Source organism: Dromiciops gliroides, chromosome 2, assembly GCF_019393635.1.
Source record: "Dromiciops gliroides isolate mDroGli1 chromosome 2, mDroGli1.pri, whole genome shotgun sequence".
Classification (NCBI taxonomy): Eukaryota; Metazoa; Chordata; class Mammalia; order Microbiotheria; family Microbiotheriidae; genus Dromiciops; species Dromiciops gliroides.
The window spans coordinates 202,639,110-202,665,638 of record NC_057862.1 but is presented as its reverse complement, the minus strand read 5'-3'; the positions used below and the strand labels follow the sequence as shown (position 1 = coordinate 202,665,638).

Genomic DNA, 26,529 nt, shown 5'->3' with positions numbered 1-26,529 from the left:
GAAAAGAAATAAGTGAGAGACCATTTAGACATGTTTTTTTAAAGTACAGAACAGAAGGAAATCCAGAAGGAATCACAGACAAGCAGGATAGCTTTGAAATTTACAAGGTGAATGTATAATATACTTAAAAAGAAAAGCAAGCTGTATACAACATAGATTCACGATTTCATATACAATCCTGTGTTTTGTTATTTATATGGAATGTCGATTTTAGTTCATATTTCTTAAGATCAGAATTTTTTAGAAGGGGAAAAATGTGTGTTAAATCATATCATGTGAGACTTTGGAACTATTAGAATAATGCTACACTGTTTGGTTAAAAATTAAAGCTAGCCATTTAAACATAAAACAACTACCACTATATTATTTTTTTAAAAGCAAAGTACACCTGGTAGTGATGGGCAAACATTCCAAAGATTTCCTAAGGGACACAGCTGTACTCAAAACAGCATTTGGCCCAGCTGTTCTGTAATCAATGTGTTGCTCACAAATGTGAGCATTTTTCATGCAAGGGAAAGCATCTATCCCAACACTGATGGCAGTATCTGTGATGAGACTCCAGGTGCTTCTAGGAAGTTTTGCTGCCTATGAAGATGGTGTCTTGATTAGACAGTTTCCCTGCCCACCACAGTGATAAGAGACTATTTCAAAAAATTAATTCATGAGATTTAGATAATCTTAGAAGCAGAAATATAATTCACATTAAGATACATCATCACTGATAATCATGAGAATATAGTTCTAGCCCCCCCCCAAAAATCAATATATTCTTAGGCTGAATTAATATAAGAATAATATCCACAATGAGTGAGAAACTACCAACCTTGCTCCTCACCCACCAACCAATCCAAATCAATAAATATTTATCGAGTGCTTATTATGTGCTGGGCATTGTGCTAAGCAATGCAAATAAAATTAATAAAGACAGTTTGTGCCCTCAAGGAGCCTGAAATCTAATAGGGGCAGTTAACTGGTGTAAGAAATACATCTTTCTAAAAAATAGCTTAGAAAAGCACAGTAGAACTACACTTCACTGATGAGATATGATGAGATCACAATTAACTAGCTATTTATTTCAACAGCAGTGAGAAATGCCAATATAGCAAAGACTGGTTACTTACTGAGAAAAATGAAATAGTTGAGCCAGTGGCAAATAGGACTTTGCCTCTGTGTATCATAAAGGTTCTATACTCCTACTTTAGAAGATTCAACCAATCAAAATTACATATTGGTCTCTTCCCATGTAGCCACTGCCATAGGTGCTGTGGTGAATCACAAAGGAATAAAAGACATGATCTGAGGCTTGGTAGTTTTTTGGACACCCAACCACATGAGAAGCAGAACATAAGTATTTAAGGACGTGTTAATTACTATAGGCTTGGTAAGTGTCCACAGGAGAGCTTTGTTTGGTTCTGCTCAAAGTTGTAATGTGAAGGTCTATGCTTCTTAAATGTATAGAATTTTTAAAAATAGAACTATAAATAAAGATGGAATTTTTTCACATTCAAGTTCATGGGACCCCCCTGGAATCAATCTATAGAACCCTTGAGGGCCGGTGGACCAAAGGTTAAAAACCCCTGCTTCATTGTGCAAATATATTTTGTGTCGCTGTTGTTGATGATGGAAATCTGATTCTGTATCCCTTCCCTTTCCCCACCTCACACTTTAATTATAATAAACTTTTCCTAAAAGCATTCTATACCCAACACAATAAATTCATTTACAAGCTATCTTAATTTCCCATCATTCTATTAAAAATCCTCTCCCACATGTCAACTCCTCATCACCAAATCCTAAGAAATTTTTCAGATTCATCATCTTTCCTGTTTTCTGTACCTTTTGACACTCAACATTTTCCATCTTCTGGAAAGACTATTCCCCTTAGGTTGCTAAAACACTGTACTCTCTTGATTCTCCTCCTATCTCTCCAACCACTTCTGCATCTTCTTACCTGGTCTCTTTTCTACTCCTCTATTGCTTGCCTCCCTACCCTGATTTTGATACTACTTGGCTTTTGTTTATTTGTTTTGCTTTTTTTTTTTAGCTTTTCTAGACATTTTATTGTCATATTATACATAAAATAACCTCACACAAAATTTTCAAGTGAATACAAAAAAGGAAGATCGCCCCCTTTTTGGTATCTATCAGAATGCCCTGCAGATATAAGAAAATATACCTACATATTTTAAGAAAAAATTATTTGAAGTGTCTTGAAGAATTAAACTGACCACTAGCATTTATCAAAATAATTATTTTAAAACTTTAAAAATCAATTAATTTTATGATTCAGATATATAATAATATAAAGAACTTTTATATGTATAAAATAGGTGTGACAAAATACTACAGTCTGGATTGCTCAGATATTTACTTATAATTCAGAAGAATTTTTTTAATCAAACCATTTTATCTTACATGACTTTTTATGTACAGTTTCTGTTAAATCAATACACCATGATTATAAATAACGGTTTCTGCTGGCAAAGATATGCTATTTTCAATATTATTTCCCTTCTCCAAGTCCCATCATCTTTCTTTGCATAGATTTTTTTTCTACAAAGTCAGTTCTCCTTCTCTGAATACAATTAGGTTTTATCCCCCTTAGAGAACTTGAAATAAAGATTGTAAAATTAGAGGATGTTAATATGTTGAAAAAAGAAGGAAAATTATATTTTTTCTAATACCTTATTATTTAAAAAAGCCAGGAAAACATGGCATTTTTAAAAAAGTGATATAATTGTATGGTGGTACATTTTTGGAAGGTTATGCTTCCCAGGGAATATTAAATTTGAGCTGTGATTATTTCAGAAGGGTAAAAATGTCATTAAAAAAGCTAACACATTAAACAAGCTGACATCTATACGACTTTGGGTAAATCAGTTTGCCTATCTGGTATAATAGGATTAAGAGATTATATTTGATTAGGGGCAGCTAGGTGGCACAGTGGATAGAGCACAAGCCCTGGAATCGAGGACCTGAGTTCAAATCCTGCCTGAGACACTTGACACTAGCTGTGTGACTCTGGGCAAGTCACTTAACTCCAAATGCCTCACCCCGAGAGAGAGAGAGAGAGAGAGAGAGAGAGAGAGAGAGAGAGAGAGAGAGAGAGAGAGAGAGAGAGAGATTGAGATTGAGATTGAGATTATGTTTGGGATCAATGGACTGATGACAGATAGGCTAGAATCTAGTGTAGCCACTTATTTGCCTTGATACCTTGGACAAATTGGAATTTCTCTTTCCTTATCTATAAAATAAGGAAGTGGGGCCAGCTGCCCTCTAACATCCCTTAGAGCTATAACATTCTTTGTAAATGTCTTTAACTATAACATTAAGTCACACAACACTGGACCTAGAAAAGAACTAAATTTCAAATATATAAAGAGCGGTTTAATCAGTTGACCTTTTAAAGTACCTTAGATCTCTAACAGTCTATGAGTCTATAAGAAAACAATCCTATTATAAGGATGAAACTATAAAAGAATAGGGATAGGGACCTAAGATTTCAATCATGTGGAGAACTCCCAGGTAAAGAAACTTCCTCCACTAATGTAGGTTGGTACCTCTGCTGAAAATGAGTCTTAGAGAGTTGCCTAGAATACCAAGTGATTAAATGGCTTGGCCAGGGTGTCAGAGCCAGTGATTATCAGAGTTGAGATTTGAACCTCAGTTTTATTATTTCAAGTCCAGCTCCCTAATCACTAAATAATACTTTCTCTAAAATGATGCTTAAGTGACAAAAACTATCAAAATAGATACAATGAAACTATAAAAAAGAAAGGTATATTACTGAAAGTTAAAACATCAATTTTAAGAATTAAGACTTTCTCCCTAAATTCCGTCACTGTGGGGTAAGGAATAGTAGGGGGACTTCTTTCCTTAGTATATCAGCTTAAGTACCCATTATTTGGGGTAACTTAACCTAGAGGAAACTTCAGGCAAATGGATTCTCATGATGATAAGCTTATAGTCCTATTTTTTTCATAAACTGGCCATCATAGAGTGGTGTATGACATTTTGCCCGCCCATTCTCTTGTGGAATTTGACTGCAGATTACTTATCCTCCTATGCACTGAAATGGTTATCCAATTAATTTTATCCATTACAAATTTATATATGAGAAAACAGACCTTTATATTTCTTAATCTCTTGAACATCAGAATTATTACTGAATCATGTTCCTTCCAATTTATGAGACAGAAACCCCACTGCTACACAAATGCTCCCAAAGCTCAAAGACAGATGAAAAGGTTACACTTATACTAAAATATTCATAGCAGCACTTTTGTGTTTCAAAGAAGTAGAAATAAAGATGGTATCCCTCAATTAGTGAAAGGCTAAACAAGCCACAGTACACAAAAGATATGAAACAATACAGTTTCCTAAGAAACAATGAATACAAAGAATTCACTGACTTAGTAAAACATCCCAATTGAGCAGACTAAAGCAGAACCAAGAAAACAGGGTAAAATGTTAAAATACATATATAAATTGAAAAAAAAATAAAATCAACACTGAGCACCCTATAAAGATGATAATCAAGGCTAACCCTGAAAAATACTTGAAAAATGCAGAGTTGGGGGACTATGGGCATGGAATATTACATATCCTCTCAGATGTGGTCAATGTGCTAGCTGATTTTGTTAAACTGTTTTTCCTTCACCTTTTCTTTTTAAATCTTTGTTACAAGGTATGGATCTTTGGATGCATAAGGTTGTATGTGCATGCGTGTGTGTGTGCGTACATGTAGGAGGAAGGATATGTGTGGAAATGAAGGCCATGGAAAAACAAAGGGTATAAAGAAAAATAAAGTTTCAAAACAAAAAGTTAAAATAAAAACAATTTATAAGACAGTACCTTTACAAATGCATCAAGAGTATAGATATAGATATAGATATAGATATAGATATAGATATAGATATAGATATAGATATAGATATAGATATAGATATAGATATAGATATAGATATAGATATAGATATAGATATAGATATAGATAGATATAGATATAGATATAGATATAGATATAGATATAGATATAGATATAGATATAGATATAGATATAGATATAGATATAGATATAGATATAGATATAGATATAGATATAGATATAGATATAGATATAGATATAGATATAGATATAGATATAGATATAGATCAGTGAAGGAATAAGGCTTTCTCACAAGGAAAGAATATTATTTTCCTATTGTTATACCCACAAAGTTCTCCCCCCTCACCCATCTTTGGCCAATAACTCTATCCTTACATTAAAATATAACACCATGTTATTTTGTTCTTCACTTTTATATCTGATGTGTCTTACATTTTTCAGCTCTAAGTTTCCTATGCTACTAGTGTGGGAAGACAGACCTGGGTCGCTGTCACATAGAAGCAATGCAATCTTGGGTAAGTTAAGTACATCTCCCTGAGCCTCACTGCCACATTTGTAATACGAAGGCATAAAAGATATCTGGTCTCCATGGTTCCTTCCAGTTCTGACCTTTTAAAAACTGGACCTTCTATGAGTCCATGAATCTGCTCCAACAGGAAACCTCAAACTCCCTCCATCTATGAATCCTTTCCTAAAAGCATGGGATAATGGTGGAAGGATATGCACACCTAGAGGCCCAATGCAAACAACCTACACTTTGAATCAGGAAGCCCTGAATTTAAACCTGGCCTCAGAAAATTACTATCTTTATGACCTTTGGAAAGTCACAATCTCTGTATGCCTTATTTTCCTTAAATGTAAAATGGGGGTAAAAATATCACCTATCCCCCCAGGGTTGTTTGTGAGGATCAAATGGAATAGTATTTGTAAAGCACTTAGCACACTGTCTGACACATCATAAGCACTTAATAAATGCCTGTCTCTTTCCTTCTCTCTCTCTCTCTCTCTCTCTCTCTCTCTCTCTCTCTCTCTCTCTCTCTCTCTCTCTCTCTCTCCCTCCATCCCTCTCTCCTTTCCTTCCTTCTTTCCTTCCTTCCTTCCTTCCTTCCTTCCTTCCTTCCTTCCTTCCTTCCTTCCTTCCTTCCTTCCTTTCTATATGACCAAGGACAAGTCACCTCACCTCTCTGACTCTTGTTTTTCTCATCCCTAAAAAGAGAGGGTTGGTCTCAGTGGTGTACTGGCAAATGTTTAATAACCAGCTCTTCAAAAAACCAAAACAAAACAAAAAACACCATGATAACACACACTTAAGTTTATCTGCAATAATATTTTCTCCATCACTTTCCTAAGTCTAGGCTATACAATCAATAAAAAATGAACCAAGCTCTAATATGAAGTTTGCCTATTTCTGAGGTACAATGCTCACACTGTAAATTTAGCAACTGGCTCATTCATATCAGTTTGAGCTGTCTCCAGCATACCCTCCTGCTGCACTGACTGACTACCAAGGCCTCTTCCAGTTCAAAATTGATGATATTATAGTCTCCACTCATGATAAGTGTTACTGAGGGCACACAACTTGGATAATCTGCTGCTAACTACTAATTGCTTTCTAAAAAACTGTATATGACAAGTAATAATAAGCTATTACTTTGTTATTCCATAAGCCTATACTGTCATCTCATTTAACAGACTCTAGATCAGAAGAAAATGGAAGATAGTAAAAGTTTACAGCAAGGTTTTGCAACAGAAAAAGGTTTTTAAGTGAATTATGCCAACAATGGGATTTCAACTGTTGAATCTCCCAGTGGCAGGGTCAATTAATCCAAGCATTAATGTGAACAGAAATATAGCTTAGCCATTTATTTACTTTGCACACTTACTAACAATCTCATTTAAATTCCATTTTATATTTTAGTGATTGTTTTTTCTTCTGAAAATTTTTTCTAACACCTAAATGGTTAAATATTTTTGAATAGTACAATTCCCCCATAAATGGACACATAATTATAATTACAATAAACATTATTCCTTCCAACATCATTCTTCCCTCCTTCTATCTACACTACTCTACCCAGATGCTGATGACTACTAGTCCCAAGGTCAGTCAGTAGATAAACATTGACTAAATGCCAGGCAATGTGCCAAGCACTAAGGATAACAAAGAAAAGCAAAAGATAGTTCTTGCCCTGAAGGAGTTCACAATCTAAAGGTAGAAGACAGATGTCAACATATAATAAGAAGATGAAAGGGACAGGGACTGGGGAGAGTAGTGCCAAAGTACTCACAAGGACTGGGGGCCATATTGAAGTCCTGCAGCCAGATGAGACATTATGAGATGTCTTCCCTGGGCCCCCACCTTAAAAAGAGTATCTGGGAGTTCTCCAAAGACCACTCTCTCCATCAGAAGGAGGGAAAGGCCCCAGGGGTAGGGGATAGTGAAAAAGTGTGGGCTTCAAAATTAATTTGACTTGGCAGGAGGTAAGTTTCTGGAGAACAAGTAAAATTGATGTAGACGATTAAGGACATGAGACATATCCCAAGATCCTCAGTCATCAATGAAAGATTAATATTCACCATCCTGAGCTTAGAGGCAGGTGGGTGGCTCCACTTGGTAGATAGAGTGCTGAGCCTGGAGTCCAGAAGACTCAAATTCAAATCTACCTTCAGACACTTACTAGCTCTGTGATCCTGGGCAAGTCACTTAACCTCTGTTTGCTTTAATACACTGGAGAAGGAAATGGCAAACGATTTCAATATTTTTGCCAAGAAAATCGCATGGACAGTATTGGTATTCTATTGCCCACAGGGTTACCAAGAGTCAGGCACTACTGAATGACTGAACACTACTGTGTCTAAGGTAGAAGAAAAATAAATATGTATATTTTTAAAAGTTCATCACTTTACTTAGTTCTAGTGCTGACTTAATCAGAAAATTCGATTCATTCTCACTTGTTTCTCAAACATTCTTGTTAGACAAGGTTTTGCTGAACTAAAAAAAATGATTACAATGTTCTATCACTGACAAGAACCTAAAGATATGTTGTTCCATGAATAGAAAGTTTCAATTAAATTCCACTGAACAACAATTTATTATGAACTCTAAAATAAGACAAAAGTCCTGACATCATAGACCTTACTGATGAGTAAAAAGATAGATATTATAAATAACTGTAATATATAATAATACACAAATTTCAGAGGTGCAGACTCAGTGCTATGTAAAGTCTAACTAAGGTTAGGGAAAAGGTAAGATCATTTTTTAAAAGAATCAGGAAAAGCTTCTTGGAGAAGACAGTACTTAAGTTGGGCATAAAATGTTAGAAAGAAAAATAGGAGATGAAAATGGAAGCTAAATATGATGAATACCCATTTTTCAAAAAAGAAACCTTTTTGTTGGTTTTCACAAATCATGTCCCATTAGAGAAGTAATAAATATGGAATATAAAATGAATCACAAGAAGATTGGTGAGGGTGTGACCTTAGAGGCAAGAATTTTTATTTCATGCACAAGATACACTGATTTATCTGTGTCCATATTTTGTAAATTTGAAAGTAAAATATAGTTTATATACATAATATAAAGTGATATCTGATTATGAAATAAAAGGATAATTATTTAGTGTAATAGTGTCTCCCTCAATTTTCTGGTATTGCTTCACTAATATAGTTTCCCCTTCATCATGAAAAAGTAAATTAATATTATTCTCCCAGTCATATATTAATGTATGATATTAATTACTATATTCTGTAAAGGCAAAAATAGGGTTTAAAAGCTTAAATATTCTAATTCTGCATCAGTTGGACAATGGCTAAAATGTAACATGAACATAATGGGATATATTATTAGCACCCCATTAGAGATGTTGAATATGAAGAACTTGGAGACATTTGGAACCACTTTTATAAATGGCTGAAGAAAAACAAAGTAAGGAGAAAAAAGAGAACAAATTACAACAAATTACACAGTGACCACAGTAATGAATATATGGAAAGAAAAAAAATAAACACAGAAACCAGTGATATGTCATAACTTCAGACCACCAATGGTGAAGAAGTATGACTCTTGCCTCTGGGCAGAAAGGTAATACACTAAAGGTACAGATTGAGACACAGTGGACACAGTGCTGGGCCTGGAGTTAGGAAGACCTGAGTTCGAATGCAGTTTCACACACTTCCTAATTGGGTGATTCTGGGCAAGTCACTTAACCCTGGTTGCCTCAGTTTCCTCATCTGTAAAATGAGCTGGAGAGGAAATGGCAAACTACACCAGTATCTTTTCCAAAACAAAACAAAACAAAACAAACAAATGAAAATGGCTTCACAAAGAATTGTACCTGACTGAAACAACTGATAAACAATAGAATGAGGCATACGTTTGCAGGCAAGGGCAACATCTTGATCATAATTATTTATTACAAGGCTGGGTTCCTGGTGGACGGAGAGAGAACAAAGGAGGAGTCAGTAAGAAATGAAAGAGGTTTAAAAAAAATGTAAAGAACATCTGCATAAAATGTTTTTAAAGTAACCACCAAATCAATTCTATTGATGTGAAAACTAATATTTTTCTATGAACTGGATCCCCTCTTCTAAGCATTCATGTTTCTGTCATTGATACCATAATTGTTTCAGTCATGCAGACTCAAATTTTGGAATGTTCTCAGACTTCTCCTGCTCCCTTTCATTCCCATTAAAAGTTAAAGCTTATCCATTCTTTTTTTAGTGTCTCTTGAATCATCCTTTGCTTTCCATTTCCATTATCGTGAGCAAATCTGAGAAAGAGCATGACATTCTGGATAGAAAGAGAGCCCTGGGAGTCAGGAAAACCTAGATTCAAGTCTTTTTTTGATACATACTGTCTGGCTGATCCTGGGCAAATCACTCACCCCTCAATGCCCCAAACAACAACAACCTTGAAAGATAGGTACTAGGGGCAGCTAGATGGCGCAGTGGTTAAAGCACCGGCTCTGGATTCGGGAGTACCTGAGTTCAAATCCGGCCTCAGACACTTGACACTTACTAGCTGTGTGACCCTGGGCAAGTCACTTAACCCCCATTGCCTCTAAAAAAAAAAAAAGATAGGTACTATTATTACCCCCTTCTTACATTTGAGGAAACTGAAGCAGATAAAGGTTACATAATTTGCCTAGTGTCACACAGCTAGCAAGTATCTGAGGCAGGATGTGAACTGAGGTCTTCCAGACTCAAGGTCCAGCACAATAACCACTGTACTACCTAGCTGCTAAACAACTCTCTAAAACTATAAATTCCAATAAAATTGATATAGGGGGTTACCTATACTTTTGAATTCACAGGTTAAAATAAAAACAAAGAAAATTTTTAAAAACAAACAGCAACAACAACAACAACAACAAAAAAAAAAAAAACCTGAACCTACTAACATTAAAAAGCTTCATAACAAGGCTTCCTTCTTCCAGTCTCTCCCTACACAAATCCATCCTGGACACTACTTGACACTGACTGTATCTGGCAATACAGTCGGACTGATTTTCCTTTAAAAGTATTTTTTTCCTTTCTTTCTTTTTTTTTTTGTTTTTGTTTTTGTGAGGCAATTCAGGTTAAGTGACTTGCCCAGGGTCACACAGCTAGTAAGTGCCAAATGTCTGAGGCTGGATTTGAACTCAGGTCCTCCTGACTTCAGGACTGGCGCTCTATCCACTGTGCCACCTAGCTGCCCCTAAAAGTATTTTTCTTATATCAATTCCCCAATCCTTCCCCACCAGAAACCTTAATGACTCTATATTGCCTAGAGGTCAATATCTAAACTTTTCTCTTCACATATAAAACCCCCCATGACTTAGCCACAATGCAGACTTCCAACTTTATAACACAAATCTTCCTCAACAGCCAAACTTGCTCACTCACTGTTTCCCATATTCACCTGCCACAATTCCTTTCCTTAACTTATTTTCCCCTGGGAATGGCATCTCTCTTCCCTTTACCTAAGCAAATTCCACCTGTTTTTCCAAGTGCAGCTTATCTCTTTGGTAAAGCAGATATTAACTACCTGACAATGATCCTTCCTGGCTCTGACAAAGCACTTAATTTATGCACCACTGATTTGGAACTTAACTTATACTACTAAATATTATTCATCATTAATATTTCATGCATATGTATCATATCTCTTCAATAAAGATAATAAGATCTTTTAAGGGTAGCAACTGTGATTTTGTTATTCTGTTTATTTAAATCATTTACAAAACCTAGCACAATGCCTTATACATAGTAAAAGTTTAACAAGCATTTATTTTTGCTGATTGATTAATTTTTCCCTAATGATCACTACATCGAAAAATATCTTTCTGGCTGTTAAGTCAAATTGCTAGCTTTCTCTCTCTCTCTCTCTCTCTCACTTGCTGTGTGTGTGTGTGTGTGTGTGTGTGTGTGTGTGTATATATATATACACAAAATATATTTGATAATTCACAATTTTATCAGATTTCCTCATATGTATATGTGTGTATGTATGTGTATATATATGTATATATAATATACATATAGGTATGTATTTAGTTTAATAAAAATGCTCTGAAACCTTACTGCAAATATAGACTTCCTATTGAAGCCAGAGTCTCAATTCCACCAAGTAATGCACCTAACTAACCTGCTATATTTCATCTTCCTCAACTGTAAAGCAGAATTAAAAATGGCAAGTCTCCTATGTTTATCACTGGGATACAGAGATGAAACAATCAGTAATACAATGCCAAATAAGCATTTTGTTGTTGTTGAGTCATTTTCAGTCATGTCTAGCTCTTTATGATCCTATTTGGGGTTTTCTTGTCGAAGATACTGAATTGATTTGCCATTTCCTTCTCCAGCTCACTTTACAAATGAGGAAATTGAGGCAACAAGGATTATGAGACTTGTTCAGGGTCACACAAGTAGTAACTGTCTGAGGCCAAACTTTAAATAAGCATTTAGGCTTTTCCCGCCCAGCCCAGCCCAGCCCAGCCCCCGGGCCAGCCCGCCTGCGCAGTCACCCTGGCCCTGGCCCATCTGCACTGATCCCTCTGAGTCCAGCAGGCCCAGGACTGGAGGTAAAACATGACCAGTGTACAGTCCAGCGAAGGCACCATACTGGTGCAGGGACAGAAGCTCTTCTACCGGGAGGCTCGGCCTGCTGGTGGGCAGACCCCTGGCCTCTCTGTGTTCCTCCTCCATGGCATCCGCTTCTCCTCTGAGACTTGGCTCAAGCTGGGCACACTGGACAAACTGGCCCAGGCTGGCCACCGGGCCGTGGGCATTGATCTGCCAGGTCTAGGCCACTCCAAGGAGGCATCTGCCCCCACACCCATTGGGGAGCTGGCTCCCAGCAGCTTTCTGCAGGCTGTGTTGGAGGCTCTGGAGCTAGGGCCCACGGCCCTGGTCAGCCCATCTCTAAGTGGAATGTATTCACTGCCCTTCCTCACAGCACCTAACTCCCAGCTCTGTGGCTACGTGCCCGTCGCCCCAATCTGCACAGATAAAGTCAGCCCTGCTGACTATGGCCGTGTGAAGACCCCCACTCTGATCGTGTATGGAGACCAAGATCCCATGGGGGAGTCAAGCCTCAAGCACCTGCAACAGCTGCCTAACCACCAGGTGATGGTGATGGTGGGCGCAGGACACCCCTGCTACCTGGACAAGCCAGAGGAATGGCACTCTGGACTCCTAGATTTCCTGAATGGGCTGTCATAAGGGCCTAGGCCAGTCCCGACCTTGCCCCTACTGATTGGGGGGAGGGGAGAGCACTGCTAGCCACATAGCCCAGCCCCCTTTACCTGGCCTCTTACCCTTCTTTCTGGCTGGCCTGTCTGTCCATCTCTCCACCTGCATGGCCATCTGTCTATCTCTGCACCTGTCTGTCTGCTCAGGGAGCTGTCTGCCTAGCCTGCTCTGTCTTTCTTTCTCTCTCTCTCTCTCCTCAGCATACAGGTGGATAAGCAGAATCAGGAGAATTAAGGAGGTGCAAACCTGGGATCTCATCCACATGGAGGGTAATTTATTAGAAACCTCTGTCTCATGGTGCTTCCTCTGCTCTCTCCCCACCCCCCAGCTATAGCCTTTGCTAGGTCCCTTCTTGTAGGCCTCTCCATACCCCCTCCCTTTTCCTGTCTTTACCCACATAGGATTTCATATGTGCGCACACACACACACACATACATTTTTCAGCTGAGATCTCATGGGGCAAAGGAACTCCTTGGGATGCTGGGGAAGGTCCTGGCCCCATGGGGTTCTGGGAGTGTGCAGCTCTAGGGTTCAGGTGCCCTGGAGTGGGGGGTAGGGGCTCAAACCTCCATAAGTGCTTCTTTCTGGCCTCTGTCGAGGGAAGGAGGATACTGTAAACAGTTGTTGAGGGGATCTCCTTCCTCTTTCTATTCTGACCCCTGAGTCCCTGGCGCCCATAGTGACCACCTCTTCCTGCCCTTCAATCACAGGGGCTTGGGAGAGAAACAAAAGAATAAAGAAATCAGACCCTCTAAAAAAAAAAATAAGCATTTAGAAGGTATCCATTATAAGCTAGACTTGGGAACTATAAGACAAAATGAAACATACTCCACCCTCAAAGACCATACATTTTGGAGGGACTGAGGAAGAGGGAGAAAGTAGATGCAATATATGCACAAAACAGAAACTAGGTCATTTGGAGGAAAGCAGAAGCAGCTGGACAAATCAAAGAAGGTCTCGTGGAAGAGAGGCAGGAAGTGAGATGAGTTTTGAAGAAAGCTAGAGATCCTACAAGGGAAAGGTACGGAGAGAATGTATTTCAGATAGAGGGAACAACAGTGCAGCCGCATGTGAGGAAGAGCAAGAAAGGGCATTTTGATCAGAACAAATATGTATGCGGGAGAGTATAACAAGCCTCAGAAATTACATGAGGATTAGAATTGCATGGTGAAGTACCACTATTAAAAAAAAAGCTTCAGGGGGAATAGAGGGAAACATGCTGGAAGTTATAATGTTTATTTGCAAGAAATATTTAAGCAGTCCATAGCTTAGAAATTCTATTAACTTTCCATGCTTTATCTAAGCCCATGAGCAAATCTCTGATCCAAATAAGTATTGCAAGAAACAGGTACATCAAATGAAAAATGATTCATTCTTTCTAAGAGCTGCATAAACACATTTTTCTTTTCTTTTCTTTTCTGCACTGATGTCCAACATTTAAGAAACATTTAGAAAAACAAGAAAATAGGACTAAGATAAATAGAGCCATTCCAAGAAGCATGAGTAAAAGGAAGATAACACAGGATTTTGATGACACAGCCTATCTTATCATTCTCGCCCAATATTTTATTAACTGAGAAAAATATGTATTTGAATATTTGTGTGTTCTGTGTTTAGTCAGTTTTAAAACTTAGGGTAGAAAAGATAAATATGCTTCTTAAGAAAATTCTCAATAAGAAGGAGCAGGTGGTTTGTAAAAACAACCCAAGTAAAGTTAGTTTGAATACTAGCCCAGCTACTTACTGACTGGAATAAATCACTTTACCTCCCTAGATATCTGTTTTCTCATTTGTAAAGTAAGGGGGCTGGAGTGGATGACACTAAGGCTCTCTTCTAGGTCAAATCCTGATTCTGGGATAAGAGTGTTCTTCCATTCCGTGATAGGTGCCATTGACTCACTCAGTGAATAATTTAATTGAATGTCAGTTTTAATAATCAGAAAGAATATCTGAGTTCTGTGGAACTAGGTGAGCCCTTACCTGAAGTAAACAAAGGTGTTAAAAATAACTAGTATAAAAGGTCAGCTAAGGTTAGGCAGAGAATGGACTAGGAGTAATTGAGAGCTAAATATTAAAAAGATAGGTCTGAGAATAATCCTGGACCTTTCTGTGAGGAAGAGAACCAGGACCAAGTAAATTGAACTCATAATATTAAATTGTTCACTAAAATAATTCTTCAGAGCCTGATCATTGGTGCAGCTATCCTTGGGCTCTCAAAGGCTGGTCTGGCAGGGCACAAGATCAGACAGGTCCTATGAAGACAGAAAGATTTAAAGACTCCATAGTAGAATGAATGTCTGTTGTCCAAGGACCATCCTTGCTAAGTTATCAGAACCTCATCATATTCCTGGGTTAGCCTTACGGTGATAAATGCTTTAATTTGGAACTATGCCCAAAGGGCTATAGAACTGTGCATACCCTTTGACCTAGCACAATACCACAATTAGGTCTATATTCCAAGGAGATCATAAAAAAGGGAAAAGGACCCACATGTACAAGCATTTTTATATCTGCTCTTTTTGTGGTGGCAAAGAATTGTAAATGGAGGGGATGTCCACCAATTGGGGAATGGCTAAACAAGTTGTGATATATAAATAAAATGGAATATTATTGTGCTGTAAGAAATGATAAGCAGAAGGATTTGAGAAAAACCGCAACAGACTTACAGGAATTGATGCTGAGTGAAATGAGAAGAACCAGGAGAACATTGTACACAGTATAAATGACATTGTGTGATGATCAACTGTGATAGATTTGGCTCTTCTCAGCAATACAATGATCCGAGATAATTCCAAATGACTCATGATAGAAAATGTTCTCCACATCCAGAAAAAAGAACTGTAGATTCTGAATGCAGAACCATACTCTTTCTACTTTTTTTCAGGTTTTCCCCTTTTGTTCTGACTCTTCTTCCACAACATGACTAATGCAGAAATATGTTTAATGTGATTGTACATATGTAACTTATATCAGATTGCTTTCTGTCTTGGGGAAGGGGGAGGAGAGAAAGGAAAGAAAGAGAGAAATTTGGAAATAGAAATTTTATAAAAACAAATGTTAAAAACTATATTTACGTGTAACTGGAAAATAATAAAATACTTTTATGAGAAAAAAGTTTTTTAAAGGTGAGGAATGCTTTGACCCATGAAACCTTAGAATCTAGACTATCTAGTAAGCCCTAGCAGGGCTGTGAATTTTGTCATAGCTAGGAATGCCCACTCTGACAGTATCACAGATCTTTCAAAGACTGCAATAAGTAACCAATATACTTAAACTAAGTATATAAATATATACTTAGGAGCAGCTAGATAATGCAGTGGATAAAGCACTGGCATTGGATTTAGGAGGACCTAAGTTCAAATCCAGCCTCAGACACTTGACACTTACTAGCTGTGTGACCCTGGGCAAATCACTTAACCTTCACTGCCCCACAAAAAAAAAAGTTTATACTTAAAAATAAGTAAACAATATACTTAAAGAGATAGAGGCACCAACCTTCTAGCACTTTAAATAAGACCTACTCCCAATCCCACATTCTAATGAAGATAAGTTCCATTAATGATTAGTGCAATATGGATCATAATAATTGCTCCATTATAAAAGACTTGTTTCTACCTTTCTGAAATACACTCAAAGCTCCAATGGAACAAACACTGCCACTGCTGTTGTTATTTAATATTTGTTAATCATCACAAATGTGCTGATCACTCTTTTCAAGCCCCAATGTCTTCCACCTCTGAGCCTTTGCTTATATCCATCACACCAAATAGATTGGAAAGAAGCAAATATGCGTTTATGGGGCATCTACTGTGTTCGTGACAGCGTACTAAGAACTTTACAACTATGTTCTCAGTGGACCCTCACTATGACCTGGGGAGGTAGGGTACTATTCTTATTCCCATTTTACATCTGAAGAATTAGGAGCAAATAGGCAAATAGTGGTGAAATTGTTCAGTGACATGCTCCTCCAGTGCCCAATAATGAGTGTTGATGACCTTCGGTTCTCAAAGGCTAGACTGGCAGAGGACAAGCCTAGATGACCAAAACAAGTCCTACTAAGATGGAAAGACTTAAATAATTCATGAAAGACTGAAGACTTTAGGCTTAGCACTCTATCTACTCCCTCTCTCCTCCTTGAAATCCTAGTCATTCATTTTAAATGTTACATTATCAGTGAATCCTCCCTAGACCTCCTTCTTCCCAATCTGGAATTGATTTTTCCACTCTTGATTTTTAAATAATACAACATAATCAACCAGCATTTATTAAATAATTTGGTCTAAGGGGTGATGACTTTTAAAAATGGTGTCACAAATAGAATGTACTGTACTGTACTGTACATAGGGATCTCTACAGGCCACATAATGACTTAGAAAGCCACATTTTAACATTATATATATTCTACTATATTTTCATTTATTTTGCTAAGCATTCCCCAGGTACATTTTAATCTGGTTGTGGAAACTCAAGGGTATTATGGACTGCATGCATGTTTGACAGGCAATGGAGACATTCCAGTATAATGGTGAACAGCAGAAAATCCTTTAGAAAATAAATTAGAGTGGAGCAGAGGAAAAGGCAGTGAGCTCTCAAACTCATGATATGATCACTCCAAAAAACATCAAAATAATGCCATAGCACAATGCCTGGAGCAGAAAAATCCACAGAAGAATGTGCTGAAATCATCTTCTAACCAAGAACGGCTTGGAAGGTCAGAAGGAGGGAGCTGCTATGCTAATACAGGAGTTGAGCCCAACCCCACAGTCACCCTGACACAGATCCAGTCCCAGGAAGGCCTCACCAGAGAAAGAGACCCCCAGAGCCTCTGAATCAGCTGAAGCACCACTGTCGTCTGGAACTAAGCTCACAGTCTGGTGAGAGGGCTGAGCCCTTGGCAGGGGGAAGACTACAGGGGTCTATGCTGGTGCTCAGGCAGAACTTGGGTTTTTCACCCCTGCTGGGAACCAAGAAGTAGGCTCGAGTAGCAGTGGCCCAGGTCGGGGAAGGGCATGGACTCAACAGGGCTAACAACCACAATACACAGAGCTGGTTGATTAGCAAGTTGGTCTGGGGTCATCTACAGACCAGGGAACAGGCCAGGTGAGTGAAGAACCTGCTCTTCCTTAAATCATACCACCTGGGACTTCTGAAGTTTGGGACACTACAGCCTGGAAACAGTGCCCCACTTTAAGGAGCCAAAAGGCAAGATGAGCAGACAGAGAAAGGTGAGAACCATAAAAAGTTTCTTCAGTGACAAGGAAGATCAAGGTGCAGCCTCAGAGGAAGATGTCAACGTCAAGGCTACTATATCTAAAGCTTCCAAGAAAAATATTAATTGGTCTCAGGCCATAAAGGTGCTCAAAAAGGACTTCGAAGATAAAGTTAGAGAGGTAGAGCAAAAAATGCAAAGAGAAATTAGGGGTATGCAGGAAAGACATGAGAAAAAAGTCAACAGCTTGAAAAGTCAAATTGGCCAAATGGAAAAGGAGGTACAAAAGCTCTCTGATGAAAATAATTGCCAAAGAATTAGGATTGAACATATGGAAGACAGTGACTTTATGAGAAACCAAGATACAATAAAGCAAATCCAAATGAATAAAAAAATAAAGGATAATGTGAAATATCTTCTGGGAAAAACTGCTGACTTGGAAAATAAGTCCAGGAGAGATAATCTGAAAATTATTGGACTACCTGAAAACCAGGATCAAGGAAAGAGCTTAGACATCATCTTCCAAGATATTCTCAGGGAAAATTGCCCTGATATTCTAGAGGCAAAAGGTAAAATAGAAATTGAAAGAATCCACCAATCACCTCCTGAAAGAGATCCCAAAAGGAAAACTCCTAGGAATATTATAGCCAAATTCCAAAGCTCTCAGATCAAGGAGAAAATATAGCAAGCTGCCAAAATCCCCAATCGGGATAGCACAAGATCTAGCAGCTTCTACATTAAATGACTGGAGGGCATGGACTATGATATTTGAGAGGGCAAAGGAATTGGGATTACAACCAAGAATCACCTACCCAGCAAAACTGAGCATAATCTTTCAAAGGAAAAATGAAACTTTAATAAAAAAGAAGACTTTCAGGTATTCATGATGAAAAGACCTGAACTGAATAGCAAATTTCACTTTCAAATACAAGACCCTAGAGAACCATAAAAAAATTGGAGTTGGGGGACATACCTGGGGTCATGCAGTGGGTGAGTGTCTTGTGTCTGTGGCCAGGTTTTGGCTAGGATCCCCCTGGGTCCAGGGTGGATGCTTTGTGCACTATGTCACCTAGCTGCCCCATAATGACATCTTTAGGGTTAAATTGAGGGGTGAGGGGAATGCACTGGGGGAGTGGGAAGGGCAGAGGTGAAATCCTACATGAAAGAAACAGGAAAAGGCTTATGGAGTGGGGGAAGAGATGGGGGAAGAGAAGGGCTCAAAGACCTTAGACTCATCAGATTTGCCTCAAGGAGGGATTAACACACACACACACCCAACTGGGTGGAGTAATCTATTTAATCTGGGCAGTAAATGAATCTAACACTCATCAGAATTGGCTGAAAGACCTCAATCTCATCAAAACTGGCTCAAGGAGGGCATAACATACACACTCAATTGGGTGGAGTAATCAATCTAACCCTGCAGGAAAATAGGAGGGGAAGAGGCTAAAGAGAGAGGGTCAAAAGAATGAAGGGCAGATTGGGGAAAGGGACAAACAGAAGCAAATCACTTTTGAAGACTGATAGGATAAAAGAAGATGGATAATAGAATAAATATCATGGGGAAGGGAATAGGATGGAAGGGATACAGTTAACATTAGTAATCATGAAAAAGAGAAGGGGGAAATTGTACAAAAAATATTTATAGCACTCTTTGTGGTGGCTAAGAATTGAGAATCAAGGGAATGTTCATCAATTGAGGAATGACGGAAGAAGCTGATTGTGGTGGAATGGTCTTGTGCTATAGGAAATGACAAACAGGATGATCTCAGAAAAACGTGGAAAGATTCATGAACTGATGTATAGTGAAGTGAAGTGAAGAGAGCTGGGAGGACATTGTGCATAGTGACAGCAGTATTGTTCAATGAGTAATTTTGAATAATTTAAGGACTCTCAGCAGTACAATGATCCAAGACAATCCCAAAGGACTAATGACAAAGCTTACTATCCACCTCCACAGAAATAACTGATAAAAATAGCACTTGTGGATTGTACATATATAACCTGGTTGCTGTCTTGTGGAAGGGAAGGAAAGGGAGGGAGGGAGGGAGGGAGGGAGAAAAATTTGGAACTTTAAATCTTATGAAAATTAATGTTGAAAACTACCCTGACATGTAACTGGAAAAAATAAAATAAATGTTTGTTGCTAAAATTGCTAAAATTAAAAAAAAAAAGAAAGAAAATAAATTAGAGTTGTGTATACTAATTCTAGTTGGGAAGACTTATCTTTCTGAATTCAAATCTGGTTTCAGACATTTGTGGCCCTGGGCAAGTCACTTAATCTGGTTTGCCTCAATTTCCTCATCTGTAAAATGAACTAGAGAAGGAAATGGAAAATCACTCCAGTATCTTTGCCAAGAAAATCCCAGGGGCAGCTAGGTGGCACGGTGGATAGAACATTGGCCCTGGAATCAGGAGGACCTGAGTTCAAATCCAGCCTCAGACACTTAACACTAGCTGTGTGACCATGAACAAGTCACTTAACCCCAATTGCCTCACTAGAAAAAAAAAAACCCAAATGGGGTCACAAAGAGTCAGACATGACTGAAACAACTAAATAACAATACTGTTTCCAGAAACAGCAACGTAAGGGACAAGTTGAAAACTTGTGTCCCCTTCCTTCTGTGGAAGTAAGAAGAAAGGAGCAGAGAACAGAACAGACATTATGCCAAGCAAAAAATCCTGAATTTTATAAGTGGAAGATTCTCTAGGCCTGCATCAGGCCACATGTGCTTTCCACAAAGTATCATCATAGCTGTAGTCATCATCTCAAACCTAACCATCTGAGTGAGAAAGCATTAACTGGTAAAACAAAGACATGGGTGAGTGGTGACTGTTGGAGCTCACTTAGCAAATATCCAAGGTCAACATTTCTTAAACTTTTTTTTTTTTTGGCTCATGGCACAGTATTCTTTGCTGTGAAGAATTGCAGCATGTTAAATGTTTAAGTTGGCTACAGTACAGGAAGAGGCAAGAGACTCAACATTTGAAGCTTCCCTTCAATAAAACCCACTGTTTGTGTTCAGTTCAACATCTGACGTATTCTGAAGTTACTCAATCGGTGGAATAGGTAAATTTTGCTTATTTTGCAAACATACTATTTACAATATTACATGTTCTGAATAGGTAAGTTTATATTAAATAAAATTAATTATATACTATATTTTACCTGCAGTAATATAACTTCCAAAATTTCATGGCACACCTATCAAAATGCAGAGAGAACACTAGGAAAATCACTGGACAGATATTTTGTTAACTGATAAAAGTATTATACATCTAATGATATTCCACCGAATATAAACCATCTGAGATATGCTTCATACAGAAGTAGATAAAAACAACTGATTCCATGAGTGGAAACACACCATAGAATTTTTTATAGCTTTAAAGGGACTCTGGGGATCAACTAGTCAAATCTCCTGGACCTGTGGTCAGAAGGCCTGTGCTATTCAAGCTCCAGATGGGATTTGGTGCTCACTATGTCATCCTGAACAAGTTTCTTCCTAGTCCTTGGGCTCCTCATTTTTAAAATAAGACCTAAGAATTTATGAATCTATGAACTTCCTTTTACAAGTGAGAAAACTAAGACCAAAAGAATTTGTCAGAATATGAACCCAAACTCCCTAATTCCCAATCTACTGCTCTTTTCTCTACAGGATTCACCAATAGTCAAATAGAAATGAGGAATAAACACCAAAATTTGCACATAAATAAATGACGTGCATTTTTTATTTTGTTACTATCCAATAAGGAGATGATTAAGAGTAGTTTGTGCTTCCCTTTTAAGAAATTACCTTAAGCACATCTTAGTAGCATTCAGAGGCAGTGTGTAAGAGTGGAAAATGACCTGTATGTGAATCCCAAGTCTAGAAGAGGAATGAAAAGAAATATTTATTAAGTATGTCCCATGTGCCAGCAATTTATAAATATAATGTGATTTGAAATTCACAACAATGCTGGGATATAGGTGCTATGCTTATCTCCATTTTACAAATGAGGAAACTGGGAGCAGCTAGGTGGTATAGTGGATAAAGCATCAGTCCTGGATTCAGGAGTACCTGAGTTCAAATCCAGCCTCAGACACTTGACACTTACTAGCTGTGTGACCCTGGGCAAGTCACTTAACCCCCACTGCCCCACAAAAAAAACAAATGAGGAAACTAAGGCAGACAGAAATTAAGTGTCTTTCCCAGTTTCATAGCTAGTAAGTGTCAGAGGTGAGATATGAACATAGATATTCTAGCCTCATATGCCATGCCACATTTCCTTTCACATAGGCAGTAGCAGTCATAACCAGAGTTTAAATCCAGATGGCATGAGACTCTAAATCCAACATTGTTGCTACAGCATATGTAAAGCTTTTTGTAGACATCCAAGTGCTCTATAAATGCTAGCTATTATTGTTTCCACAATACCACATTGACTGGAATTCAAGGCGTTGCCCCAAAAGTAGGCTATGAATATGTTATATCCTAAGTACGAGTTAAACAGGCTTCTGTTGTCTGGCCTGAGAACCCAATCACCATAAAGATTATTTTTATGGGAAAATGCTATTGTGTCCAAAATACAGAATCAAAGAATCTCAAAATTAGAGGAAATCCCAAAGGGCTATTAATTAGTCCATGGGCAGCTAAATGGCTCTGTAGAGAGAGTGTTAGGCCTGATGTCACAAAGACCCATCTACCTGAGGTCATATCTAGCCTCAGACACTTACTAGTTGTGTGACCCTGGGCAAGTCACTTAACCCTGTTTGCCTCAGTTTCCTCAGCTGTAATATGAGATGGAGAAGGAAATGGCAAACCAATCTGGTACCTTTGCCAAGAAAACCCCAAATGGGGTCACAAAGAGTCAGACACAACTGAAATGACTTAACAACTTTAATTACTCCAGAACATGCCTGAATGTGGATTACCTCTACAAAATAGACCAGGGCTTCTTAAATTTTTTCCACTCATGACCTCTTTTCGCCCAAGAAATTTTTACATGACCCCGGGTATATATGTATATAAAATGGATATACAAGTCAAATATTTATTGCCAAATATTTTTGCAACCTCCCACGTTCAGTTATACAACCCAAGACCCACAGTTTAAGAAGCTTTGATCTAGACCCACCCACTGCTGATGGGAACTCACTAGTTAGTAGCATAGACCATTCCATTACTTATCTATAGTAAACCAGGCTGAGGGTAACCAACAGGCCTCAGACCCATCAGTGAGTTAGGAGGATGTCCTCCAAGCATGTGAAGACATCCTCTGACAGAATAGATGGCTAAGAACAATTTGTTCAAAGGCCACAAAGGAAGCTGAAGCAGGTGCTGAAGAGCACTTAGAGCTTGGTTAGACACTGAAGATGCCAAGATCATCCACTGAATCCTGGGCCATTGTTGATCATCCTGACTTTTGTCTTGCCATGGCATATAAATGAGTCTAGAAGAAAGAGGCTGATGACTACCTTACACAACCAATTCAATTGGTGATTGTCATTGGTCCTCTTTGAAAATGAAATATGAATAACAAAACATATCTCAAAGTGAACTCTTCCCTTTGGAAATTTCCATTCTTTGCTCCTAGTTTTGTCCTTTGAAATCAAGCATAAGTTACTGACTTACAAAAGAACTTTTGTTTGTTGTGCCTTTAGAAAGTTTGAGTTTCTGATAACACAAGGTCACACTGCTAGAAAGTATTGAAGTTTGCTTAAGAGTCCAGTTCTCTTGACTCCTGGTCCAATGTCTTTTCCAAAATCCATATTTAATTCTCTATTTCAGACCATCCTCTTAAAAAAAATCCACCCATTTGCTTTGGAATGATCTTATAGCTGTATCAATTTAAGCAAAATTATAACTTTCTCTCTTCTTATCTCCATGGCAAATCTTAAAATAATGATGGCAATATTTTTGTTATTTCTTTGTGAGAGAAGGGATGTGGTATGTGGGGGGTTTATACCAATTTTTCCATCTAAATGCCATTAATTTGCTTCCCCTAGAAAAATCCTCTCCCTGAGTTATTGTCTTTTCTTTGAGAAAGTAGCATTGCATGAATCTCCCTCTAAATTAACTTAAAAGATTTTAATTAGAAAAAGACTGTTAATATGGAAATGGTTTTGAAAGGCAGTTTTATCACTAAAGGACCTGAAAACTACGTGCATTTGTTAAACACCTACTATGTTCTAGGTATGGGATATAAGCACAAAAGTAAGATGTTCCTTGCACTCAAGGAGTAGAAGAGAACTATTTACAACATGCTCACAAGTAAATACATACAGGATATATCCACAATTTTTAAAAGTGACTGGGGGATGTATGTTACTGGGGAAATCAGGAAAGGCTTCTAAAAGGCTTTATCAGTTTAACTGATGTAGAGGTAAGGAGAGAGAACCTTCCAGAAATGGGGTATAGCCTGTGCAATGACTGGAGAAGGGGACTGAAATGTTTTGTACCAGGAACAGCAGAGATCCATTTATCTATGGCACAGAGTATGAAGAAGAGTAATGTGTAATCAATCAGTCTTTCCTATCTGGCAAGATGGACAGGAGCCAGATTGTGAAGAGGTTTTCACATGAAAACTAAGGAGTATGTGTATGTATTTATCCTAGAAGTAATGAAGCTTCTCAAGCAGAGGATTGATAAGGTCATAACTATGCTTCTATAATATTTATTTGGCAATAATGTGAAGGTTGGTTTAAGGGGGGAAAGATATGAAGCAGAGAGAATTAAATGAGGAAGGATTAGAAGGATATTGCAATAGCCCTTGTGAGAGGCAATTAGGATCTGTGTCAGTATGGCTGTAGTATCAACAGAGAAAAAGGTATGAATGGGAGAGATGTTAAGAAGGTGAAACTGAAAAGACTTGGCAACTGTTTGGACATGAAGATGAGTGAGAATAAAGAGTTGAGGAAGATTAACTCCTACCTAGATTATGCAACAAGATTACTGGAAGAATGGTGATACCTTTGGGCAGCTAGGTGGTGCAGTGGATAGAGCACCGGCCCTGGATTCAGGAGGACCTGAGTTCAAATCCAACCTCAAACACTTAACACTTACTAGCTGTGTGACCCTGGGCAAGTCACTTAACCTCAAATGCCTCATCAAAAAAAAAAGAAAAAAAAGAATGGTGATACCTTTGACAAAACTAGAAATTAAGAAGAAAGATGGGGTTCTATTTTTAATATATAATTCCTTAAACTAATATGTTACATCATTTATATTCACTAAATATAATATTTAACAGATAACTAAATTGGTATAAATAACATTTAACATATAACCAAATTTACCATTTAAATTAAAGCATTTTCCCATTTGAGGAAAGGAAAGAATAGAAGTTGGATACATAGATTCATCTAAAGTTTGGTGGTTCTTATTATAAATGAAGTTAGCCAAAGTTAAAATCTATCTAGGCTAAAAGCCTTAGACAAAAGCCTGCAAGTAAAGATTACTTTATCTTCAGTCACCCAGCTTTCACTAGAAGATAAATAGGTCTAATAAAATAAGCTCTACTTGACAGATCTGAATTGACTATAATGATTCCTTAAAGGAAAGAAAGAAGTTAATGACTGATTAATTATTAACAGTAGAAGATGAACAAGATTTTTGTGTTAATCATGAAAGGCCCAAAAGCAGAAATGGATTAGATTTATAACTCAGGTTCAACAAAGAAATTGATGGGAAAACTTTTTTAAGTATGGGGAAATATGAAAAATTAATCTCAAAATATAATTGCGAAAAGAATAATCTGAATGCATAAAAGCAAAAGAGTGAATTTAAAACTCATTCAACAACATATATTAAACACTTACTGCCTGGAAAGCATAGTGCTAGACTAAGGAAAGTTATAAAATTTAGATAAGACATGGTCCTTTGCCTTAAAATAATTGGTAGTAGTGAGGAAAAAAAGACAAAACATGAACAACTAAAAGATACACCATGACATGATATGGGTATTGAAAAGATACAAAACAAAACACTAAATGATATCTGAGAAGGAAAGAGTACATATAAACATAGGGTCATGGGATTAAAATCAAATGTGACCTCAGAGAACAACTAATACTAGAGATCCAAACCTATGGACTATCTACCACTGAGGAGGAGAAGGGTTATAGTTATTGTCAGGGACTACAAATTCACAAAGGAATAAAAAATAAGGAAATAAAAATATATCTTCTGTAGGCTTAATGAATAATATATGTGCCACACAGCTGCATTGTTACTCTTTTTCTAAATATATGTTGATATTTTAACAAAACACAAACTCATTTAATCAGATTACCTGCTGTCTAGGGGAGGGGGGAGGGAGGGGAGGGAGGGAGAAAAATCTGAAATTGTAAAGCTTGTATAAACAGAAGTTGAGAACTATCTTTACATGTAACGGAAAAAATAAAATACCTTATATGTAAAAAAAAAAAAAAGCATTGCTGAATTTAGAATCATATTTTCTCAACTAATGGGTACTACTGGTACAACTGCTGCCATGTCAGAATTGAAGAATTTTTTATGCTTAAAAGATGTCTTCAAACAGATTTTTACCCAACCTTCTAATAGTATAAATGAGGAAACTACAGTCCAGAGAAGACAGTTGAAAGTTTAATTACAAAGTACAGTATTATAAAAACTGCTACTGGTTTTAATTCAGCACTGATTAATGATGATCTATGGAGAAACAGGATGGAAGTGTGTAGCCCATCTCTCCAGGAT

At 37.6% G+C, this 26,529-nt stretch overlaps 2 protein-coding genes across 4 annotated transcripts in view; one reads left to right on the top strand and one right to left on the bottom strand.

Annotated features, from left to right (window-relative positions):
* PRKD1 (protein kinase D1) overlaps nt 1–26,529 on the bottom strand; it is a 432,388-nt gene that overhangs the window by 312,215 nt on the left and 93,644 nt on the right. The gene's annotated exons all lie outside the window — the stretch shown is intronic.
* On the top strand, nt 11,932–13,374 carry LOC122742557 (protein ABHD14B-like). 2 transcript variants are annotated; one of them, XM_043986865.1, is made up of 2 exons: nt 11,932–12,496; nt 12,823–13,374. In XM_043986865.1, exons 1-2 carry the CDS (start codon nt 11,960–11,962, stop codon nt 12,835–12,837), a joined length of 552 nt encoding a protein of 183 aa, XP_043842800.1. In that variant the 5' UTR covers nt 11,932–11,959; the 3' UTR covers nt 12,838–13,374. The 2 variants fall into 2 exon arrangements, with proteins under 2 accessions (XP_043842800.1, XP_043842799.1); XM_043986864.1 differs by lacking the exon at nt 12,823–13,374 and having other exon boundaries at nt 11,932–12,592.

What these genes read in the sequence shown, in the direction of transcription:
- LOC122742557 (XM_043986864.1), top strand. Translation starts at nt 11,960, where the DNA reads ATGACCAGTGTACAGTCCAGCGAAGGCACCATACTGGTGCAGGGACAG.